Consider the following 17,113-nt stretch of genomic DNA (forward strand, 5'->3'; position numbering starts at 1 on the left):
TAGGCTTTCAAAATATATGTGACATGGAGGTGGACTTTTAAAAAAATTCTATCATAAAATTATTATCAGATGACCAAAATATATATTTCTCAGGTATAGTTGGTCTTCATCCACAGTTCCTGAAAATGCTTCAGAGCCATAAAGGTGAAATGAGTGTCTTGTTATGTTAATAGGAAGATTCTTAAACCCCGACCCAAAGTTGGGGGCTGGTTGCCAGGGTTCAACCATGTGATTAGAGGGTAGAAACTTTCAGCCCCCAACCTCCTGGGAGGGAAGAAGGACTGGAGGTTAAATCAGCCACTGGCTAATGACTTCAGTCATGACTATGCTGTAAAAATCCACAAGAAGAACATTTTGCTCCATTTTGCATCCTGCTTCCCTGTCTGAGAGAGTTTTCATGCTTGGGGAACAGAACCCTTCCAAGTGCCACCAAGTGTGGCCTCAAGCCCCACCAGGACAGAGGCTCCTTTATTTGGAACCTTACCCTATGTATGCCTTCATCTGGCTGATAACTTGCAGTATCCTTTGTTAAATCAGTAAACAGAAGTGTTATTCCTGAGTTTTGTCAGTGGCTCTAGCAAATTAACGGAACCTAAGAGGTAGTTCCTTGGAATCTCCAATCTGTATCCTGTGGGTCAGAAGCACAGGTAAGCACTGGAAAGACCCATCACCCAAAACAACTGGAATCTGGAGGAGTGAGGGTGCTCCTGTAGGACTGAACCCCTAACCTGGGGGATCTGGTGCTGTCTCCAGGCAAATAGTGTCGGAAGTTAGTTGTGTCAGAATTCTCAGACACTCCGCTGGTGTTTGAGAATTGCTTGGTGTCATGCATGGGAAACTACCCCCACCCCCACCCACACACTCACACACTGGACTTGGGTCCAGGAACCTGCACAGAATTGTACAACAAAATTGACTTTCTATGTAAAATTCTATGAATTTTAACACATTGATACATTTGTGTGTTCAAGATACAGAAAAGACCCATCACTTAAAAGTGCTCTCTCCTGCTACTCCTTTATGGTCATGCCTCCCTCCACCCCTAGTCTTGGCAACGACTGATATTTTCTCTATCACTTTAGTCTTTTCAAGAACAAGAATGTCATTTAAATGAATCATATAGTATTAAATTTTGGAGAGACGCTTCTTTTATTTAGCATAATGCCTTTGAGATTCATCTACAATGTTAAGGGTACCAATAACTTGCTCTTTTGTTTTGTCGAGCAGCGTTCTATCATGTGGATGTTGAAGCACCTGTAAGTCGTTACCAGTTTTTGGCAATTATGAATAGAGCCACTATAAACATTCAAGTATAGGATTTTGTGTGAACAAAAGTTTTTATTTCTCTAAAATACTCAGGAGTGTGATTGCTGGGTTATATGAGTGTATGTTTAATTTACATGAAACTATCAAATACTTTTCTGGAGTGGGCATACCATTTTTCATTCCCTCCAGCAAAGTATAAGAGATCCAGTTGTTCTACATCCTTGTCTGCACTTGGTATTAGCAGTGTTTTGTTTTTTATTTTAGTCATCCCAGTAGATATGAAGTGATATATCATCTTGCTTTTAATTTCCTTTTCCCTACTGGCTAGTGACGCTGAACATCTTTTCAATAAATTTTTGCTTTCTGTATATCCTCTTTGGTGAAGTATCTGTTTATGACTTCTTTGCTCATTTTAGAAACATCTTTATTGAGGTATAATTTACCTATCATAAAATTCATCCATGTTAAGTGTAAAAATCAATGAGTTTTAGTAAGTTTATCACCATAATCCAGTTTTAGAATATTTACATTACCCAGTAAGATCCCTCTTACCTATCTACTGCTACTGTTGAGTTTTGAGGGTTCTTTATATCTTCTGGATATATAAGCTCTTGGTTGGATATATGATTTCACTTTCCAAATGAAGGGTTTTTAGCCAAGAGAATGAGAATGCTCTAAACGGGGGCCTGAGAGTTTGGCGCTAATTCTTACAAACATTTTCTGGGTTCCACAAAATGGCTCCTTTTGTTTGGTTTTAATGTGAATAAGCAGGCGCCTCACCTGTCCTGTGATAAGAGAACCGCAAGCAAGCCTATAGGCGCCCCACCCCGCGCTCAGTGCCTAGTCAGAGAGGCCAGGCGGGCCTGGGGAAGCCTGCCTGGACACTGCAAATTGCCAGCGCCCCCAGGGGTGCGCATGGGGAGGTGTGCATAAGAAGTTCTGCAGCAGCGTGGAAGCAAAGTGCCCTTTCTGATGGCTAGATTCGAAGCTTCATTTTTTATTTATTTTTTCTTTCTTTTGTTCTACCTCTTAAAAAATATGTCAAACGAAGTAACCTCCAGATACTCATCTAGCCTCAATTGACTCATGGAGGATATTGTTTCGATTGACTGACTCTTCCCGGCCTAAATCATAAAAGCTCTTAAAAACACAAATACCACGATCACACCTAAAATATTTAACACTTTTTTTTAAAACACTTTCTTACAGAGTCAAATCTCGAGACCTAGTACTGAGGGTGTCAGAGCCTCTCAGGAGGACCAGCGAACAGTCAGAAGGTTGAGACCCGCCAGCACAGGGACCAGGGGCCGCTCTGCGCCTCCCACGCGGCAGCACATCTCCCCGGCTGCCCCCGTGGAGACTCAGAACGCCCCCGGCCGCGGGACTGGGAGGGAGGCCGAGAGGAGCCCGCGCTGGGCAGGGCGCGCCTCGGGAGAGCCCAGGCCCGGAGCCTGGGGCCGGACTCGCCCGGCGGGGCGGGGCTGTGGGCGGGGCGGGGCTGGGAGGAGCGGGGCGGGGCGGGGCTGGGAGGAGCGGGGCGGGGCGCGGCGAGGCGCGGCGGGTCCGGGAGGCCTCGGCCCAGCCTGAGCGGTGGGCGGGACGAGTCTGTCTGGCGCGCCGCCTCTCCGAGGTTCAGATCCGCTCCGCCCGCCGAGCCCTCGACGTTGGCCGCCCGTGCGCGCGGGTCTCGGGCCGGCAGGCAGAGTCACGATGGACGCCCACCCGCGTGGAGTCCGCGTCTCGGGGTCTTCGCAGCTGCCAGCGCCGCCCTTGCTGCTGCTCTTGCTGGTCCTCCCAGGTTTGGACTCGGGGCCGCGGGGTGGGAACGGTTGCTGTCCGGAGCTCAGCGCCGGGAGGCGGAGAGCAGGGGCGCGGTTGCCGTTTCCCTCTCGGCACCCCCTGCCTGATAGTCAGGATGCAGGGAAGCGCGGGGAGGGCCCGGGCTGTGGTGCTTCATTCCCCGTTCCAGGGGTTACAGATCGGAGTCCTGGCTCTGCCCTTCGCCCCTACTCGGCGCACCGGGCGCCGGGCCGCTCCAGCGCCTGCATCCCTCCCAGTTTTACCAATAGGTGGGAAACAGGTCAGAGAGCTGAAGAGTTGACCAAGGCCTTCTGGGAGAGGGGAGTCGTTTCGGGGCGAGGGGGCGGCAGCCGGCGCGCCAGCCTTCCTCCCTGTCTCTCCGCGCTCCGGACGGTGTAAACCGAGACGCCTGGCAGTGCAGCGCGTGCCCCCGCTTTCCGCTGGTCTCTAAGAGGAAAGCAAGAGGGAGAAGCCCGTCCTGACACGCCACCAGAAGGCTCTTCAGGGTGCCTGGGAGATGCCAAGTGGCGAGGGATCTGGTAGGGCTGCGAGGGGTTCCTGCGGCCGGTAGGCTGCGGGGAGAACGCGTTGACTGTACTCAGAGCGCTGTTTCTGCCTCCTTGGTGCTGAGACACCCACTACTTCGAGTGCCTGGCACTCCCTACACAGTTGCTGCCTGTGGCCTCTCCTTTATTTGAGGGCGGCACCCCATTCTCAAGACCTGGAGAAGTTGCGTTGGACTTCACCAAGGATTCCCTTCATTCCTTTCCCAGACGGTCCCCAGGTTCAAGACCCCTGGGGTGTGGCTTTGAACAAAGGGGATCCCAGGGTTTCAGAGAGACAAGGGTCTTTGATCAGGATGTGAAGATAGCATCAGCAGAACCACGGGTCACACTCTGAGATCATGGAAGCCCCTGACACACCCTGCTTCTAAGAGGGTTGGTGGCCACACCCCTAGAGGGTCCTGGGTGGGATGAAGGAGAGCCCCAGACCTGGGCTACAGTCTCCTGCAGGCTGGAGTGCAGAACATCTGGCCCTGGGTGACCTGGGAGCAGACTGGTCTTCTCTCCATCACAGAAACAGTGAACTGCTCTACCTAGGTAGACTGTGTTTGCATCACATCCCTGCCTTATAGTAACAATGAAGGTAGGATAGTTCTTGAGCTCCCATATGCCAGGACTAAGCTAAGCTTTTAACAGCCCTAAGGAGGTGGACACATTTATAATTGATATTTTCACAAATAAACAGACTCAGAGAGGTCAAGCCACTTGCCTAAACTCACACAGCTCACAAATAGCTTGTCAGGATCTGTACCAGATCTATCCAAATTCAGAGCCCAGACTTATAAACCACTATGCTTCTCACTGAACGTATGACCTGATGGAATCCTTGTCTCTCTTGGGCCTCAATTTAAGTAGTAAGACTAATTTGAAAGTCTGGAGTTCCAGAGGACCCCCAGCAAGCTGAGAGGGGGCTGTAGGTGGGTGGTGTCTCTGGTGAAGGGAAAAGTGGCAGTTTCCCCAGGGTCTGACAGGTCTAATTGTCAGTGGCCAGCGCCTCGGAGGCAGAGCACCGTCTGTTTGAGCAGCTCTTTGAAGATTACAACGAGATCATCCGGCCTGTGCTCAATGTGTCAGATCCTGTCATTATCCAGTTTGAGGTGTCTATGTCTCAGCTGGTGAAAGTGGTGAGTGCTGGGGTCACAAACTGTGGCCATGGGGAATGGGGTTTCTGGAAGAGCCTTTCTCAGAACCAGCCTTGTTTTTGTAATTCACACGTCAACTTCAATCTCTCTGTCTAGGATGAAGTAAACCAGATTATGGAGACCAACCTGTGGCTTAAGCAAGTGAGTAGACCCTGAGCACTGCTGCCCCCTGGTGGTGACTGCTTTATTTGCTGTCTGTAAATCAATAAGGGACCCAAGACCTGGCTTCACTTCTATGGACACAGATTGGGGTCCACTGACTGGCTCATCCGTCTCTTCCTGGGCTTGGGGTCACATGCCCTGGTCTACAGTCCCTCTGGAAGGACTGCATGGCCCAGCCTCTCGAGTTACGGATGACAGACTGCAGCCTGGAGAGAGAGATTTTTCCCACAGTCACACAACAAAGTGGGACAGACCTTGGTCTGGAGCCCAGGCCCTGAACTCTGGGGTGGTTCCTGAGACCACCTCCTTCCCTTTCTCTTGCCAAAAAGTCATCCTTAAGTCAAAAACAAGTGCTGTTGTTCTTGTTATTAGGGTGGGAATAGGGGCTGTGGATTTTTGTTGAGAGTGAGGCCAAAGAAATTTACTTGCATATCCTTCCCAGGGTTTGTTCAGACCTGGACAAATAACCCACTGGTCTAATGGTGACTCTGCTGCCAGCCCATCCAACTGAGTGCTCTGCTCATGCAGCCTTCCTCCCCAGGAGGCTGGAAAGCCAGATGGGCATGGTGCCCAATTAGCACTCTAAGGCACGTTTTCTTCCTGGCCACAGCCTCGCCTCTCTCAGGCGCTCAGGACATTCCTGGGATCTGATGGAACCATAGTTCCATTCCCAGAACCCTTTAGAGGCCAACCCTGCTTAAACTGGAGGTGGAAGAGGGTTCTGTGTGTCCTTAGCACTCTGTTATTGTGTTTTTGGGGCATCTGAAAAAGATCATAAAGAGCCATTTCAGGGACATATACAGCAGGAGCTAAGGCATGAACCTGGACTTGGCACCAGAAAGGACAAGAGAAAGCACCGGTCCTCCTTCTTTGATTGGTGAGGGGCCGGGTTTGCCCACAGTCATGGAGCTGGTGGCTTCCACGCAGTCAGAAGGCAATCTGAACACAGAGCCCAGTGCTGTCTTCCTACTAGCATCCACATGATAAACTGGGCCTGTGTGGTCAGTGACATGAAGCAGAAGTAGGGAGTTCAAGACTGATGTTAAGAGAAGTAAAACCATGCTGGTTCTTTTGTTCCTCCTTCTCCTTCCTTACTCTCTCCCCCCAGATCTGGAATGACTACAAGCTGAAGTGGAATCCTTCCGACTATGATGGAGCAGAGTTCATGCGCGTCCCTGCACAGAAGATCTGGAAGCCAGACATTGTGCTGTATAACAAGTAAGGTGCTTGGTGGCCTGCAGCCTCCCAGGGATATTGGGTCTGGTGCACTTACAGCCTAGCCTTCCTCACACCTTTTTTTTAAATTGAAGAATAATTGATATACAATATTAGCTTCAGGTGTACAACATAGTGATTCGACATTTACATAAATTATGAAATGCTCACCACAGTAAGTGCATGTAATCATCTGTCACCATACAAATACGGTATCAACTATATTCCTTATGCTGCATATCCCCATGTCTTTCACAACTAGAAATTTGCATCTCTTGATCCCTTTCACAATACTATTTTGTCTATTTCCCCATCTCCTCCCTTCTGGCAACCATCAGTTCTCTGTATCTCTGAGTCTGTTTCTATTTTGTTTTGCTTGTTAATTTGTTTTGTTTTTTAGATTCTATGTATAAATCATATGGTATTTGTCTTTTTCCTTCTGACTTTGCTTACCATAATGACTAATTTCAGTTAGTCCATTCATGTTGTCATAAATGGCAAGATTTCATTCTTTTTTGCAGCCAATATTCTATTATATATATACCAAAACTTCCTTATCCATTCACCTATTGTTGGGCATTTAAGTTGCTTCCATATACCTTGGACATTGTAAATAATGCTGCAATGAACATAGGAATGCATGTCTTTTTTGAATTAGTGTTTTCATTTTCTTCAGTAGATAGCTAGATTGAATGTTTTTTCTATTTTTAATTCTGTACCAGTCTACATTTCCAACAGTGTAGGAGGGTTCCCTTTTATCCACATTCTCACCAATGCTTGTTATTTATTTTTGGTAATAGCCATTCTGACAGGTGTGAAGTGATATCTCTGTGGTTTTGGCCATATGGTTATCTTCTTTGGAAAAATGTCTATTTAGGTCTCCTGCTAATTTTCTTTTTTTTTTACATTTGGAAATGTTATCTTATTGGCTCATTATTGCCTTTGATGAAAATATTTTTTTATTTTTATTTTTTAAATTCATTTTATTATCATTAATCTACAATTACATGAAGAACATTATGGTTACTAGACTACCCCCTTCACCAAGTCTCCCCCCAACAAACCCCATTATAGTCACTGTCCATCAGCATAGTAAGATGCTGTAGACACACTACTTGTCTTCTCTGTGTTGCACAGCCCTCCCTATGCCCCCCCACATTATACATGCTAATCGTAAGGCCCCCTTTCTTTTTCCCTGCCCTTATCCCTCCCTTCCCACCCCTCCTGCCCAGTCCCTTTCCCTTTGGTAACCGTTAGTCCATTCTTGGGTTCTGTGATTCTGCTGCTGTTTTGTTCCTTCAGTTTTTCTTTGTTCTTATACTCCACATAGGAGTGAATAGGGTACTTGTCTTTCTCAGCCTGGCTTACTTTACTACGCATTATACCCTCTAGCTCCATCCATGTTGCTGCAAATGGTAGGATTTGTTTTCTTCTTATGGCTGAATAATATTCCATTGTGTATATGTACCACATCTTCTTTATCCATTCATTTACTGATGGACACTTAGGTTGCTTCCATTTCTTGGCTATTATAAATAGTGCTGCGATAAACAAAGGGGTGCATCTGTCTTTTTCAAACTGGAGTGCTGCATTCTTAGGGTAAATTCCTAGAAGTGGAATTCCTGGGTCAAATGGTATTTCTATTTTGAGCTTTTTGAGGAACCTCCATACTGCTTTCCACAATGGTTGAACTAATTTGCATTCCCACCAGCAGTGTAGGAGGGTTCCCCTTTCTCCACAACCTCACCAACATTTGTTGTTGTTTGACTTTTGGATGGTGGCCATCCTTACTGGTGTGAGGTGATATCTCATTGTGGTTTTAATTTGCATTTCTCTGATGACAAGCGATGTGGAGCATCTTTTCATGTGTCTGTTGGCCATCTGAATTTCTTCTTTGGAGAACTGTCTGTTCAGCTCCTCTGACCATTTTTTAATTGGATTATTTGGTTTTTGTTTGTTGAGGTGCATGAGCTCTTTATATATTTTGGATGTCAACCCTTTATCGGATCTTTCACTTATGAATATACTCTCCCATACTGTAGGGTACCTTTTTGTTTTATTGATGGTGTCCTTTGCTCTACAGAAGCTTTTCAGCTTGATATACTCCCACTTATTCATTTTTGCTTTTGTTTCCCTTGCCCGGGGAGATATGTTCATGAAGAAGTTGCTCATGTTTATGTCCAAGAGATTTTTGCCTTTGTTTTTTTCTAAGAGTTTTATGGTTTCATGACTTACATTCAGGTCTTTGATCCATTTCGAATTTACTTTTGTGTATGGGGTTAGACAATGATCCAGTTTCATTCTCTTACATGTAGGTGTCTAGTTTTGCCAGCACCATCTGTTGAAGAGACTGTCATTTCCCCATTGTATGTCCATGGCTCCTTTATCATATATTAATTGACCATATATGTTTGGGTTAATATCTGGGGTCTCTATTCGGTTCCACTGGTCTGTGGCTCTGTTCTTGTGCCAGTACCAAAATGTCTTGATTACTGTGGCTTTGTAGTAGAGCTTGAAGTTCGCGAGTGAGATCCCCCCACTTTATTCTTCCTTCTTAGGATTGCTTTGACTATTCGGGGTATTTGGTGTTCCATATGAATTTTTGAACTATTTGTTCCAGTTCGTTGAAGAATGTCATTGGTAATTTGATAGGGATTGCATGAAATCCATATATTTCTTTGGGCAGGATGGCCATTTTGACGATATTAATTCTTCCTAGCCAGGAGCATGGGATGAGTTTCCATTTGCTAGTGTCCTCTTTAATTTCTCTTAAGAGTGTCTTGTAGTTTTCAGGGTATAGGTCTTTCACTTCCTTGGTAAGGTTTATTCCTAAGTATTTTATTCTTTTTGATGCAATTGTGAATGGAGTTGTTTTCCTGATTTCTCTTTCTATTGGTTCATTGTTAGTGTATAGGAAAGTAACAGATTTCTGTGTGTTAATTTTGTATCCTGCAACTTTGCTGTATTCCGATATCAGTTCTAGTAGTTTTGGAGTGGAGTCTTTAGGGTTTTTTATGTACAATACCATGTCATCTGCAAATAGTGACAGGTTAACTTCTTCTTTACCCATCTGGATTCCTTGTATTTCTTTGTTTTGTCTGATTGCCATGGCTAGGACCTCCAGTACTATGTTGAATGATAGTGGGGAGAGTGGGCATCCCTGTCTTGTTCCCGATCTCAGAGGAAAAGCTTTAAGCTTTTCACTGTTCAGTATGATGTTGGCTGTGGGTTTATCATATATGGCCTTTATTATGTTGAGGTACCTGCCCTCTATACTCATTTTGCTGAGAGTTTTTATCATGAATGGATGTTGAATTTTGTCGAATGCTTTTTCAGCATCTATGGAGATGATCATGTGGTTTTAGCCCTTCTTTTTGTTGATGTGGTGGATGATGTTGATGGATTTTCAGATGTTATACCATCCTTGCATCCCTGGGATGAATCCCACTTGGTCATGTTGTATGATCCTTTTGAAGTATTTTTGAATTCGGTTTGCTAATATTTTGTTGAGTATTTTTGCATCTACATTCATCAGGGATATTGGTCTGCAATTTTCTTTTTTGGTGGGCTCTTTGCCTGGTTTTGGTATTAGGGTGATGATGGCTACATAGAATGTGTTTGGGAATACTCCCTCCTCTTCTATTTTTTGGAAAACTTTAAGGAGAATGGGTATTATATCTTCTCTGTATGTCTGATAAAATTCCGAGGCAAATCCATCTGGCCCGGGGCTTTTGTTCTTGGGTAGTTTTTTGATTACCGCTTCAATTTCTTTGCTGGTAATTGATTTGTTTAGATTTTGTGTTTCTTCCTTGGTCAGTCTTGGAAAGTTGTATTTTTCTAGGAAGTTGTCCATTTCTTCTAGGTTTTCCAGCTTCTTAGCATATAGGTTTACATAGTAGTCTCTAGTAATTCTTTGTATTTCTGTTGGGTCCGTCATGATGTTTCCTTTCTCGTTTCTGATTCTGTTGATGTGTGTTGATTCTCTTTTTCTCTTAATAAGTCTGGCTAGAGGCTTATCTATTTTGTTTATTTTCTCAAAGAACCAGGTCTTGGTTTCATTGATTTTTTTCATTGTTTTATTCTTGTCAATTTTATTTATTTCTTCTCTGATCTTTATTATTTCCCTCCTTCTGCTGACCTTAGGCCTCATTTGTTCTTCTTTTTCCAATTTTGATAATTGTGACATTAGACTATTCATTTGGGTTTGTTCTTCCTTCTTTAAATATGCCTGGATTGCTATATACTTTACTCTTAAGACTGCTTTTGCTGCGTCCCACAGAAGTTGGGGCTTTGTGTTGTTGTTGTAATTTATTTCCATATATTGCTGGATCTCCATTTTAATTTGGTCGTTGATCCATTAACTATTTAGGAGCATGTTGTTAAGCCTCCATGTGTTTGTGAGCCTTTTTGCTTTCTTTGTACAATTTATTTCTGAATAAGTTTTTTAGTCTGAAAAGTTGGTTGGTAGAATTTCAATCTTTTGGAATTTACTTAGGCTCTTTTTGTGGCCCAATATGTGGTCTATTCTGGAGAATGTTCCATGTGCACTTGAGAAGAATGTGTGTCCTGTTGCTTTTGAGTGTAGAGTTCTATAGATGTCTATTAGGTCCATCTGTTCTAGTGTTTTGTTCAGTGCCTCTGTGTCCTTATTTATTTTCTGTCTGGTGGATCTGTCCTTTGGAGTGAATGGCATGTTGAAGTCTCCTAAAATGAATGCATTGCATTCTATTTCCTCCTTTAGTTCTGTTAGTATTTGTTTCACATATGCTGGTGCTCCTGTGTTGGAAGCATATATATTATAATGGTTATATCCTCTTGTTGGACTGAGCCCTTTATCATAATGTAGTGTCCTTCTTTATCTCTTGTTACTTTCTTTGTTTTGAAGTCTATTTTGTCTGATATGAGTACTGCAACGCTTGCTTTTTTCTCCATATTTTTTGCATGAAATATCTTTTTCCGTCCCTTGACTTTTAGTGTGTGCATGTCTTTGGGTTTTAGGTGAGTCTCCTGTAAGCAGCATATAGATGGGTCTTGTTTTTTTATCCATTCAGTGACTCTATGTCTTTTGATTGGTGCATTCAGTCCATTTACATTTAGGGTGATTATTGATAGGTATGTACTTATTGCCATTTCACACTTTAGATTCATGGTTACCAAAGGTTCCAGGTTACTTTCCTTACTATCTAAGAGTCTAACATAACTCACTTATTATGCTGTTACAAATACAATCTAAAGGTTCTTTTCTATTTCTCCTCCTTTTTCTTCCTCCTTCATTTTTTATGTGTTAGGTATCAAATTCTGTACTTTTTGTCTGTCCCTTGATTGACTTTGGGGATAGTTAATTTAATTTTGCATTTGCTTTGTAATTAGCTGTTCTACATCTTTTGCTGTGGTTTTATTACCTCTGGTGACAGCTATTCAACCTTAGAACACTTCCATCTATAGTAGTCCCTCCAAAATAGACTGTAGAGATGGTTTGTGGGAGGTAAATTCTCTCAGCTTTTGCTTATCTGGGAATTGTTTAATCCCTCCTTCAAATTTAAATGATAATCTTGCTGGATAAAGTAATCTTCATTCCAGGCCCTTTTGCTTCATGGCATTAAATACATCATGCCAGTCCCTTCTGGCCTATAAGGTTTCTGCTGAGAAGTCTGATGTTAGCCTGATGGGCTTTCCTTTGTATGTGATCTTATTTCTGTCTCTGGCTGCTTTTAATAGTCTGTCCTCATCCTTGATCTTTCCCATTTTAATTACTATGTGTCTTGGTGTTGTCTTCCTTGGGTACCTTGTGTTGGGAGATCTGTGGATCTCCATGGCCTGAGAGACTATCTCCTTCCCCAGATTGGGGAAGTTTTCAGCAACTACCTCCTCCAAGACACTTTCTATCCCTTTCTCTTTCCCTTCGTCTTCTGATATCCCTATACTGCGAATATTGTTCTGCTTAGATTGGTCACACAGTTCTCTCAATATTCTTTTATTCTTAGAGATCCTTTTTTCTCTCTGTGCCTCAGCTTCTTTGTATTCCTCTTCTCTAGTTTCTGTTTCATTTATTGTCTCCTCCACCGTATCCAAACTGCTTTTAATACCCTCCATCGTGCTCTTCAACAATTGGATCTCTGACCTGAATTCATTCCTGAGTTCTTGGATGTCTTTCCGTACCTCCATTAGAATGTTGATGATTTTTATTTTGAACTCCCTTTCAGGAAGAGTCACGAGGTCCATATCATTTAAATCTTTCTCGGGAGTTGTATTAATAATTTTACTCTGGACAAGGTTCCTTTGGCGTTTCATGTTTGTATATGGCGCCCTCTGGTGTCCAGAAGCTCTACTCTGGAGCTGCTCAGCCCCTGAAGCAATGTCAGGGTCACAGGGGAGCGGTACTAGGGGGAGGAAAGAGTTGTTCCCCGCCTCCCGGCTGCTGTGCTTGTCTCCACTGCCTGAGCCAGTGGGCCAGTCACACAGGTATAAGTTTTTGTCCCAGAGCAGCTGGATGTGGATCCCTGCTTTCCACAAGTGGCCAGAATCCCAGTCTCCCCAGGAACTCTGCCTGTGTTAACTTTCCAACCCGGTAGTCATGCAAGTCTCATGAAAGCACCATGAAATGTAGGTTTGTGCTCCCAGCGCAGATCTCCGGAGCTAGGTACTCAGCAGTCCCAGGCCTTCCACTCCCTCCCTGCTCCGTTTCTCTCCCTCCTGCCAGTGAGCTGGGGTGGGGAAAGGGCTCGGGTCCCGCGGAGCCACAGCTCTGGTACGTTACCCCTTCACTGAGGTCTGCTCTTTTCCCCAGGTGTGTGCAGTCTGATGCTGTCCTCTTTCCTGTTGCTCTCTCAGGATTAGTTGCGTATATTTTCTAATTGTATCCAGTTTTAGGAGGAAGCCTCTGTCTCTCCTCTTACACCACCATCTTTTTCAACAGAGCTTCATGGCAGGGATTTCTTCAAGCAATCGTCATGCTCATCTCTGGCTTTTTAACAGTGCATCTTCAGTGCCCTTTTTTGACTCCAGTCTACTCAGACTCCTGACAAGTTTTCAGATAAAAACTCAGATTCTCTTAACTTCTTTTCTCATTTTCACAACCTCACTGCTAAGGCTCGGTGTCCCCGGCTGGGCCATGATCTCCTGCCCATTTTAAAATCACATTTTTTTTGTTTTTTATATTAAGTTTTGTTTTGTAAGTTCCTTATATATTTTGGATGTTAACCCCTTATAGGACATACGATATTTGAATATGTTCCCCCACTTAGTTGGTAATTAATGTTGTTGATGGTGTTCTAAGCTGCACAAAAGTTTTTTGTTTGATGTAGTTCTATTTGTTTATTTTTTCTTTTGTTGTCCTTGCTTGGGGAGACAGATCCAAAAAAATACAAATACTGATGTCAAAAATATTACTGTTTGTTTTCTTCTAGAAGTTTTATGGTTTCAGGTCTTACACTTAAGGTTTTCACCCATTTTGAATTATTTTGTATTTGGTATAAGAAAGTGTTCTAGTTTTATTTTTTTTGCATGTAGCTGTCCAGTTTTCCCAAAATCCATTTATTAAAAAGACTGTCTTTCCCCCATTGTATATTCTTGCCTCCTTTTTGTAGATTGACTATAATAAGCATGGTTTATTTCTACACTGTGTTCTGTTCCATTGATCTATGTATCTGTTATTGTGCCAGTACCATATTGTTTTGATTACTGTAGCTTTGGAGTATAGTTTGAAATCTGGGAACATGATACCTCCAACTTTGCTTTTCTTTCTCAAGATTGTGTTGACCTTTTGGGGTCATTTGTGGTTCCATGCACATTTTAGGATTATTTGTTCTAGTTCTGTGAAATATGCTATTGAATTTTGTTAGGGATTGCACTGAATCTGTAGATTGCTTTGGATAGCGTGGGTATTTTAATAACATCGATTCTTCCAGTCCATGAGCATGGTATATTTTTCCATTTATTTCTATCATCTTCATTTTCTTTAATCAATGTCTTATGTTTTCAGAATACAGGTCTTTCACCCTCAGTGGTTAAATTTACTCCTAGTTATTTTATTTCTTTTGGTGCAGTTGTTAAATGTGATTGCTTTCTGATAGTTTGTTGTTTGTGTTTAGAAACACAACAGATTCCTGTATACTGATTTTGTATTTTGCAACTATAATGAATTCACTTATTAGTACTTACAGTTTTTTAGAGGAGACTTTAGGGTGTTTTTAAATATATAATATCATTATCATCTGCAACAGTTTTACTTCTTTCTTCTTTGGATGCTTGCTTCCTTCCTTCCTGTCTTTCTTCCCTCCCTTCCTTCCTATTGGTCTGGCTAGGACTTGCCCTATTAAGTTGAATAAATAAAAGTGGTGAGAGTGGGTATCCTGATCAAAGAGGAAACACTTTCAGCTTTTCACTATTTAGTATGATATTACCTGTGGGCTTGTCATATATGGCCTTTATTATGTTGAAGTTTGTTCCTTCTATACCCACCACTTTGTTGAGAGTTTTTATCAGAAATAGATGTTGAATTTGGTTAAATGCTTTTTCTGTATCTATTTAAATGATCATTTGGTTTTTAATCCTTCATTTTATTAATGTGGTGTATCACTTTTATTGATTGCAGATGTTGAACTATCTTCCATCCCTGGAATAAATTCCACTTGATCATGGTGTATGATCTTTTTAATATATTGTGGAATTCATTTGTTAATATTTTGTTGAGGATTTTTGCATCTATGTTCATCAGGGATATTGGCCTGTAATTGTATTTTCTTGTGGTGTCCTTAGTGGGGCTGGTGTCAGAGTCATGCTGTTCTCATAAAATGAGTTTGGAAGAGTTCCCTTCTGTTTTTTTGGGGGGGTGGAGAATAGTTTGAGAAGGGTAAGTATTAACTCTTCTTTAAATGTATGGTAGAATTCACCTGTGAAGTCATCTGTCCTGTAATTTTCTTCGTTGGGAGTGTTTTGATTACTGATTCAATATCATTACTAGTAATCAGTATGTTCCAATTTTATGTTTCTTCCTAATTCAGTCTTGGAAGATCGTATATTTCTAGGAATTTATTCATTCTAATTTGTCCAGTTTGTTGGTGTACACTTGTTCATAGTAGTCTCTTCATGAGTCGCTGTATTTCTATGGTGTCAGTTGTAACATTTCTTTTTTCATTTCTGATTTTTTTTGGAGTGTGGGGCTCTTTTTTTCTTGATAAATTTGCTTAAAGGTTTATCAATTTTGTCTTTTCAAAAAGTGAGCTTAGTTTCATTGGCCTACTTTTTTAGTCGTTATTTCATTTATTTCTGCTGTACTCTTTATTTCCTTCCTTCTACTAACTTTGGGTTTGATTGTTCTTTTTCTTTCCTCAAAGTGTCAGGTTAGATTGAGATTTTTCTTGTTGCTTGTGGTTGGCCTATGTTTCTATAAATTTCCCTCTTAAAATAACTTTTGCTGAGTCTCATATATTTGGGAATACTCTATTTTCATGTTCATTTCTGCCAAGGTATTTTTTTACTTCCTCTTTGATTTTTTCATTGACACATTGGTTGTTTGATACCATTGTTGTTTAGTCTCCACATATTTTTGTCTTTTCCATTTTTGTTCTTGTAATTGATTTCTAGTTTCACATTGTTGTCTGGAAAAGGTGCTTGATATGATTTCAATCCTCTTAAATTTATTAAGATTTATTTTGTGGTCATAGTCTATCCTGGAAAACATTCCATGTGCATTTGAAAAAGAATGTGTATTCTGTTGCTTTTAAATGGAATGTTCTGTATATAACTGTTAAGTCCATCTGGTCTGACATGTCACTTAAGGCTGAAGTTCCCTTGTTGATTTTCTGTCTGGATGATCTATCCATTGATGTAAGTGTGGTGTTAAAGTCCCGTACTATTATTGTATTACTATCAATTTATCCCTTTGTGTCTATTAATATTTGTTTTATACTTTATCTGCTCCTCTTGTGGGTGCATAAATATTTAAGTGCTATATCTTCTTGTTGGATCAATCCTTTTATCATTATGTAATGTCCTTATCTCTTGTTACAGTCTTTAAAGTCTGTTTTGTCTGATATAAGTATTGCTGCCCCAGCTTTCTTTGCATTTCCATTTGCATGGAATATCTTTTTCCATTTCTTCACTTTCACTCAGTATGTGCCTTTAGATTTGAAGTGAATCCCAAGCAGATAGATGGGTCTTGTTTTTTTTTTTATCTGTTCAGCCATTCAATCTTTTGATTACAGCATTTAGGCCATTTACACTTACAGTAATAGGTAGTGATAGGTATATATTCATTGCCACTTTGTTAATAGTTTTCTGGTGTTTTTAGTTCTCTATTCCTTTGTTTGCCCTTCCTGTCTTATCATTTGATGACTTTCTTTTGTTTATGTTTGCATTCCTTTAATTTTTATTTTAATCTATTTAGGTTTTTGGTTTGTGATTACCATGCAGTTCATATGTAGCATCCTAGGTATATAGCAGTTATGTTAAGTTGCTGATTGGTTAAGTTCTAAAGGCACTACATTTTTACCCTCCTTTTCCAACTTTGTTTTTGATGTCTTATTTTCATTTTTAAAAATGTTGTGTATACCTTACCTAATTATTGTACAAATAGTTGGTTTTACTATTTTCTCTTTTACGCTTTATACTAGCTTTGTAAATGGTTGGTGCACTTCTTTGCTTATATGTTTGCCTTTACTAGTAAGTTTTTCTCTTTCATATATTTTCTTATTTCTAGAATTCTCTTTAACATTTCTTGTATGGCTGGTTTAATTAGGTGATGAACTCCTTTAGCTTTTGTTTGTCTGTGAAACTCTATCTCCCCTTCTTTTTAAAAAGTTTATTTTATATGAAAGATATCTGTTGACATTTTTATTGAAGTATAGTTCACATACAGTATGTTGATTTCAAGTATACAACATAGTGATTCAATAGTTATATACATTATTAAATCCTCAAGCCTCTGTCGGCTGTGTGCATTTCTCCTGTTGTGGTAGAGTCATG

The 17,113-nt window shown here is 41.5% G+C and overlaps 1 protein-coding gene across 1 annotated transcript in view; it reads left to right on the forward strand.

The window, feature by feature from the left end:
- Nucleotides 1–2,825: 2,825 nt before the first annotated feature.
- The window catches only part of CHRNA3 (cholinergic receptor nicotinic alpha 3 subunit), a 31,126-nt gene continuing 16,838 nt past the window's right edge, over nt 2,826–17,113 (forward strand). The window contains exons 1-4 of the mRNA XM_036907588.2: nt 2,826–3,064; nt 4,614–4,753; nt 4,868–4,912; nt 6,042–6,151. Coding sequence (XP_036763483.2) covers nt 2,977–3,064; nt 4,614–4,753; nt 4,868–4,912; nt 6,042–6,151 — 383 coding nt within the window. The 5' untranslated portion in view covers nt 2,826–2,976. The remainder of the gene's footprint in view (nt 3,065–4,613; nt 4,754–4,867; nt 4,913–6,041; nt 6,152–17,113) is intronic.

This window comes from Manis pentadactyla, chromosome 11 (genome assembly GCF_030020395.1).
Source record: "Manis pentadactyla isolate mManPen7 chromosome 11, mManPen7.hap1, whole genome shotgun sequence".
Taxonomy (NCBI): domain Eukaryota; kingdom Metazoa; phylum Chordata; class Mammalia; order Pholidota; family Manidae; genus Manis; species Manis pentadactyla.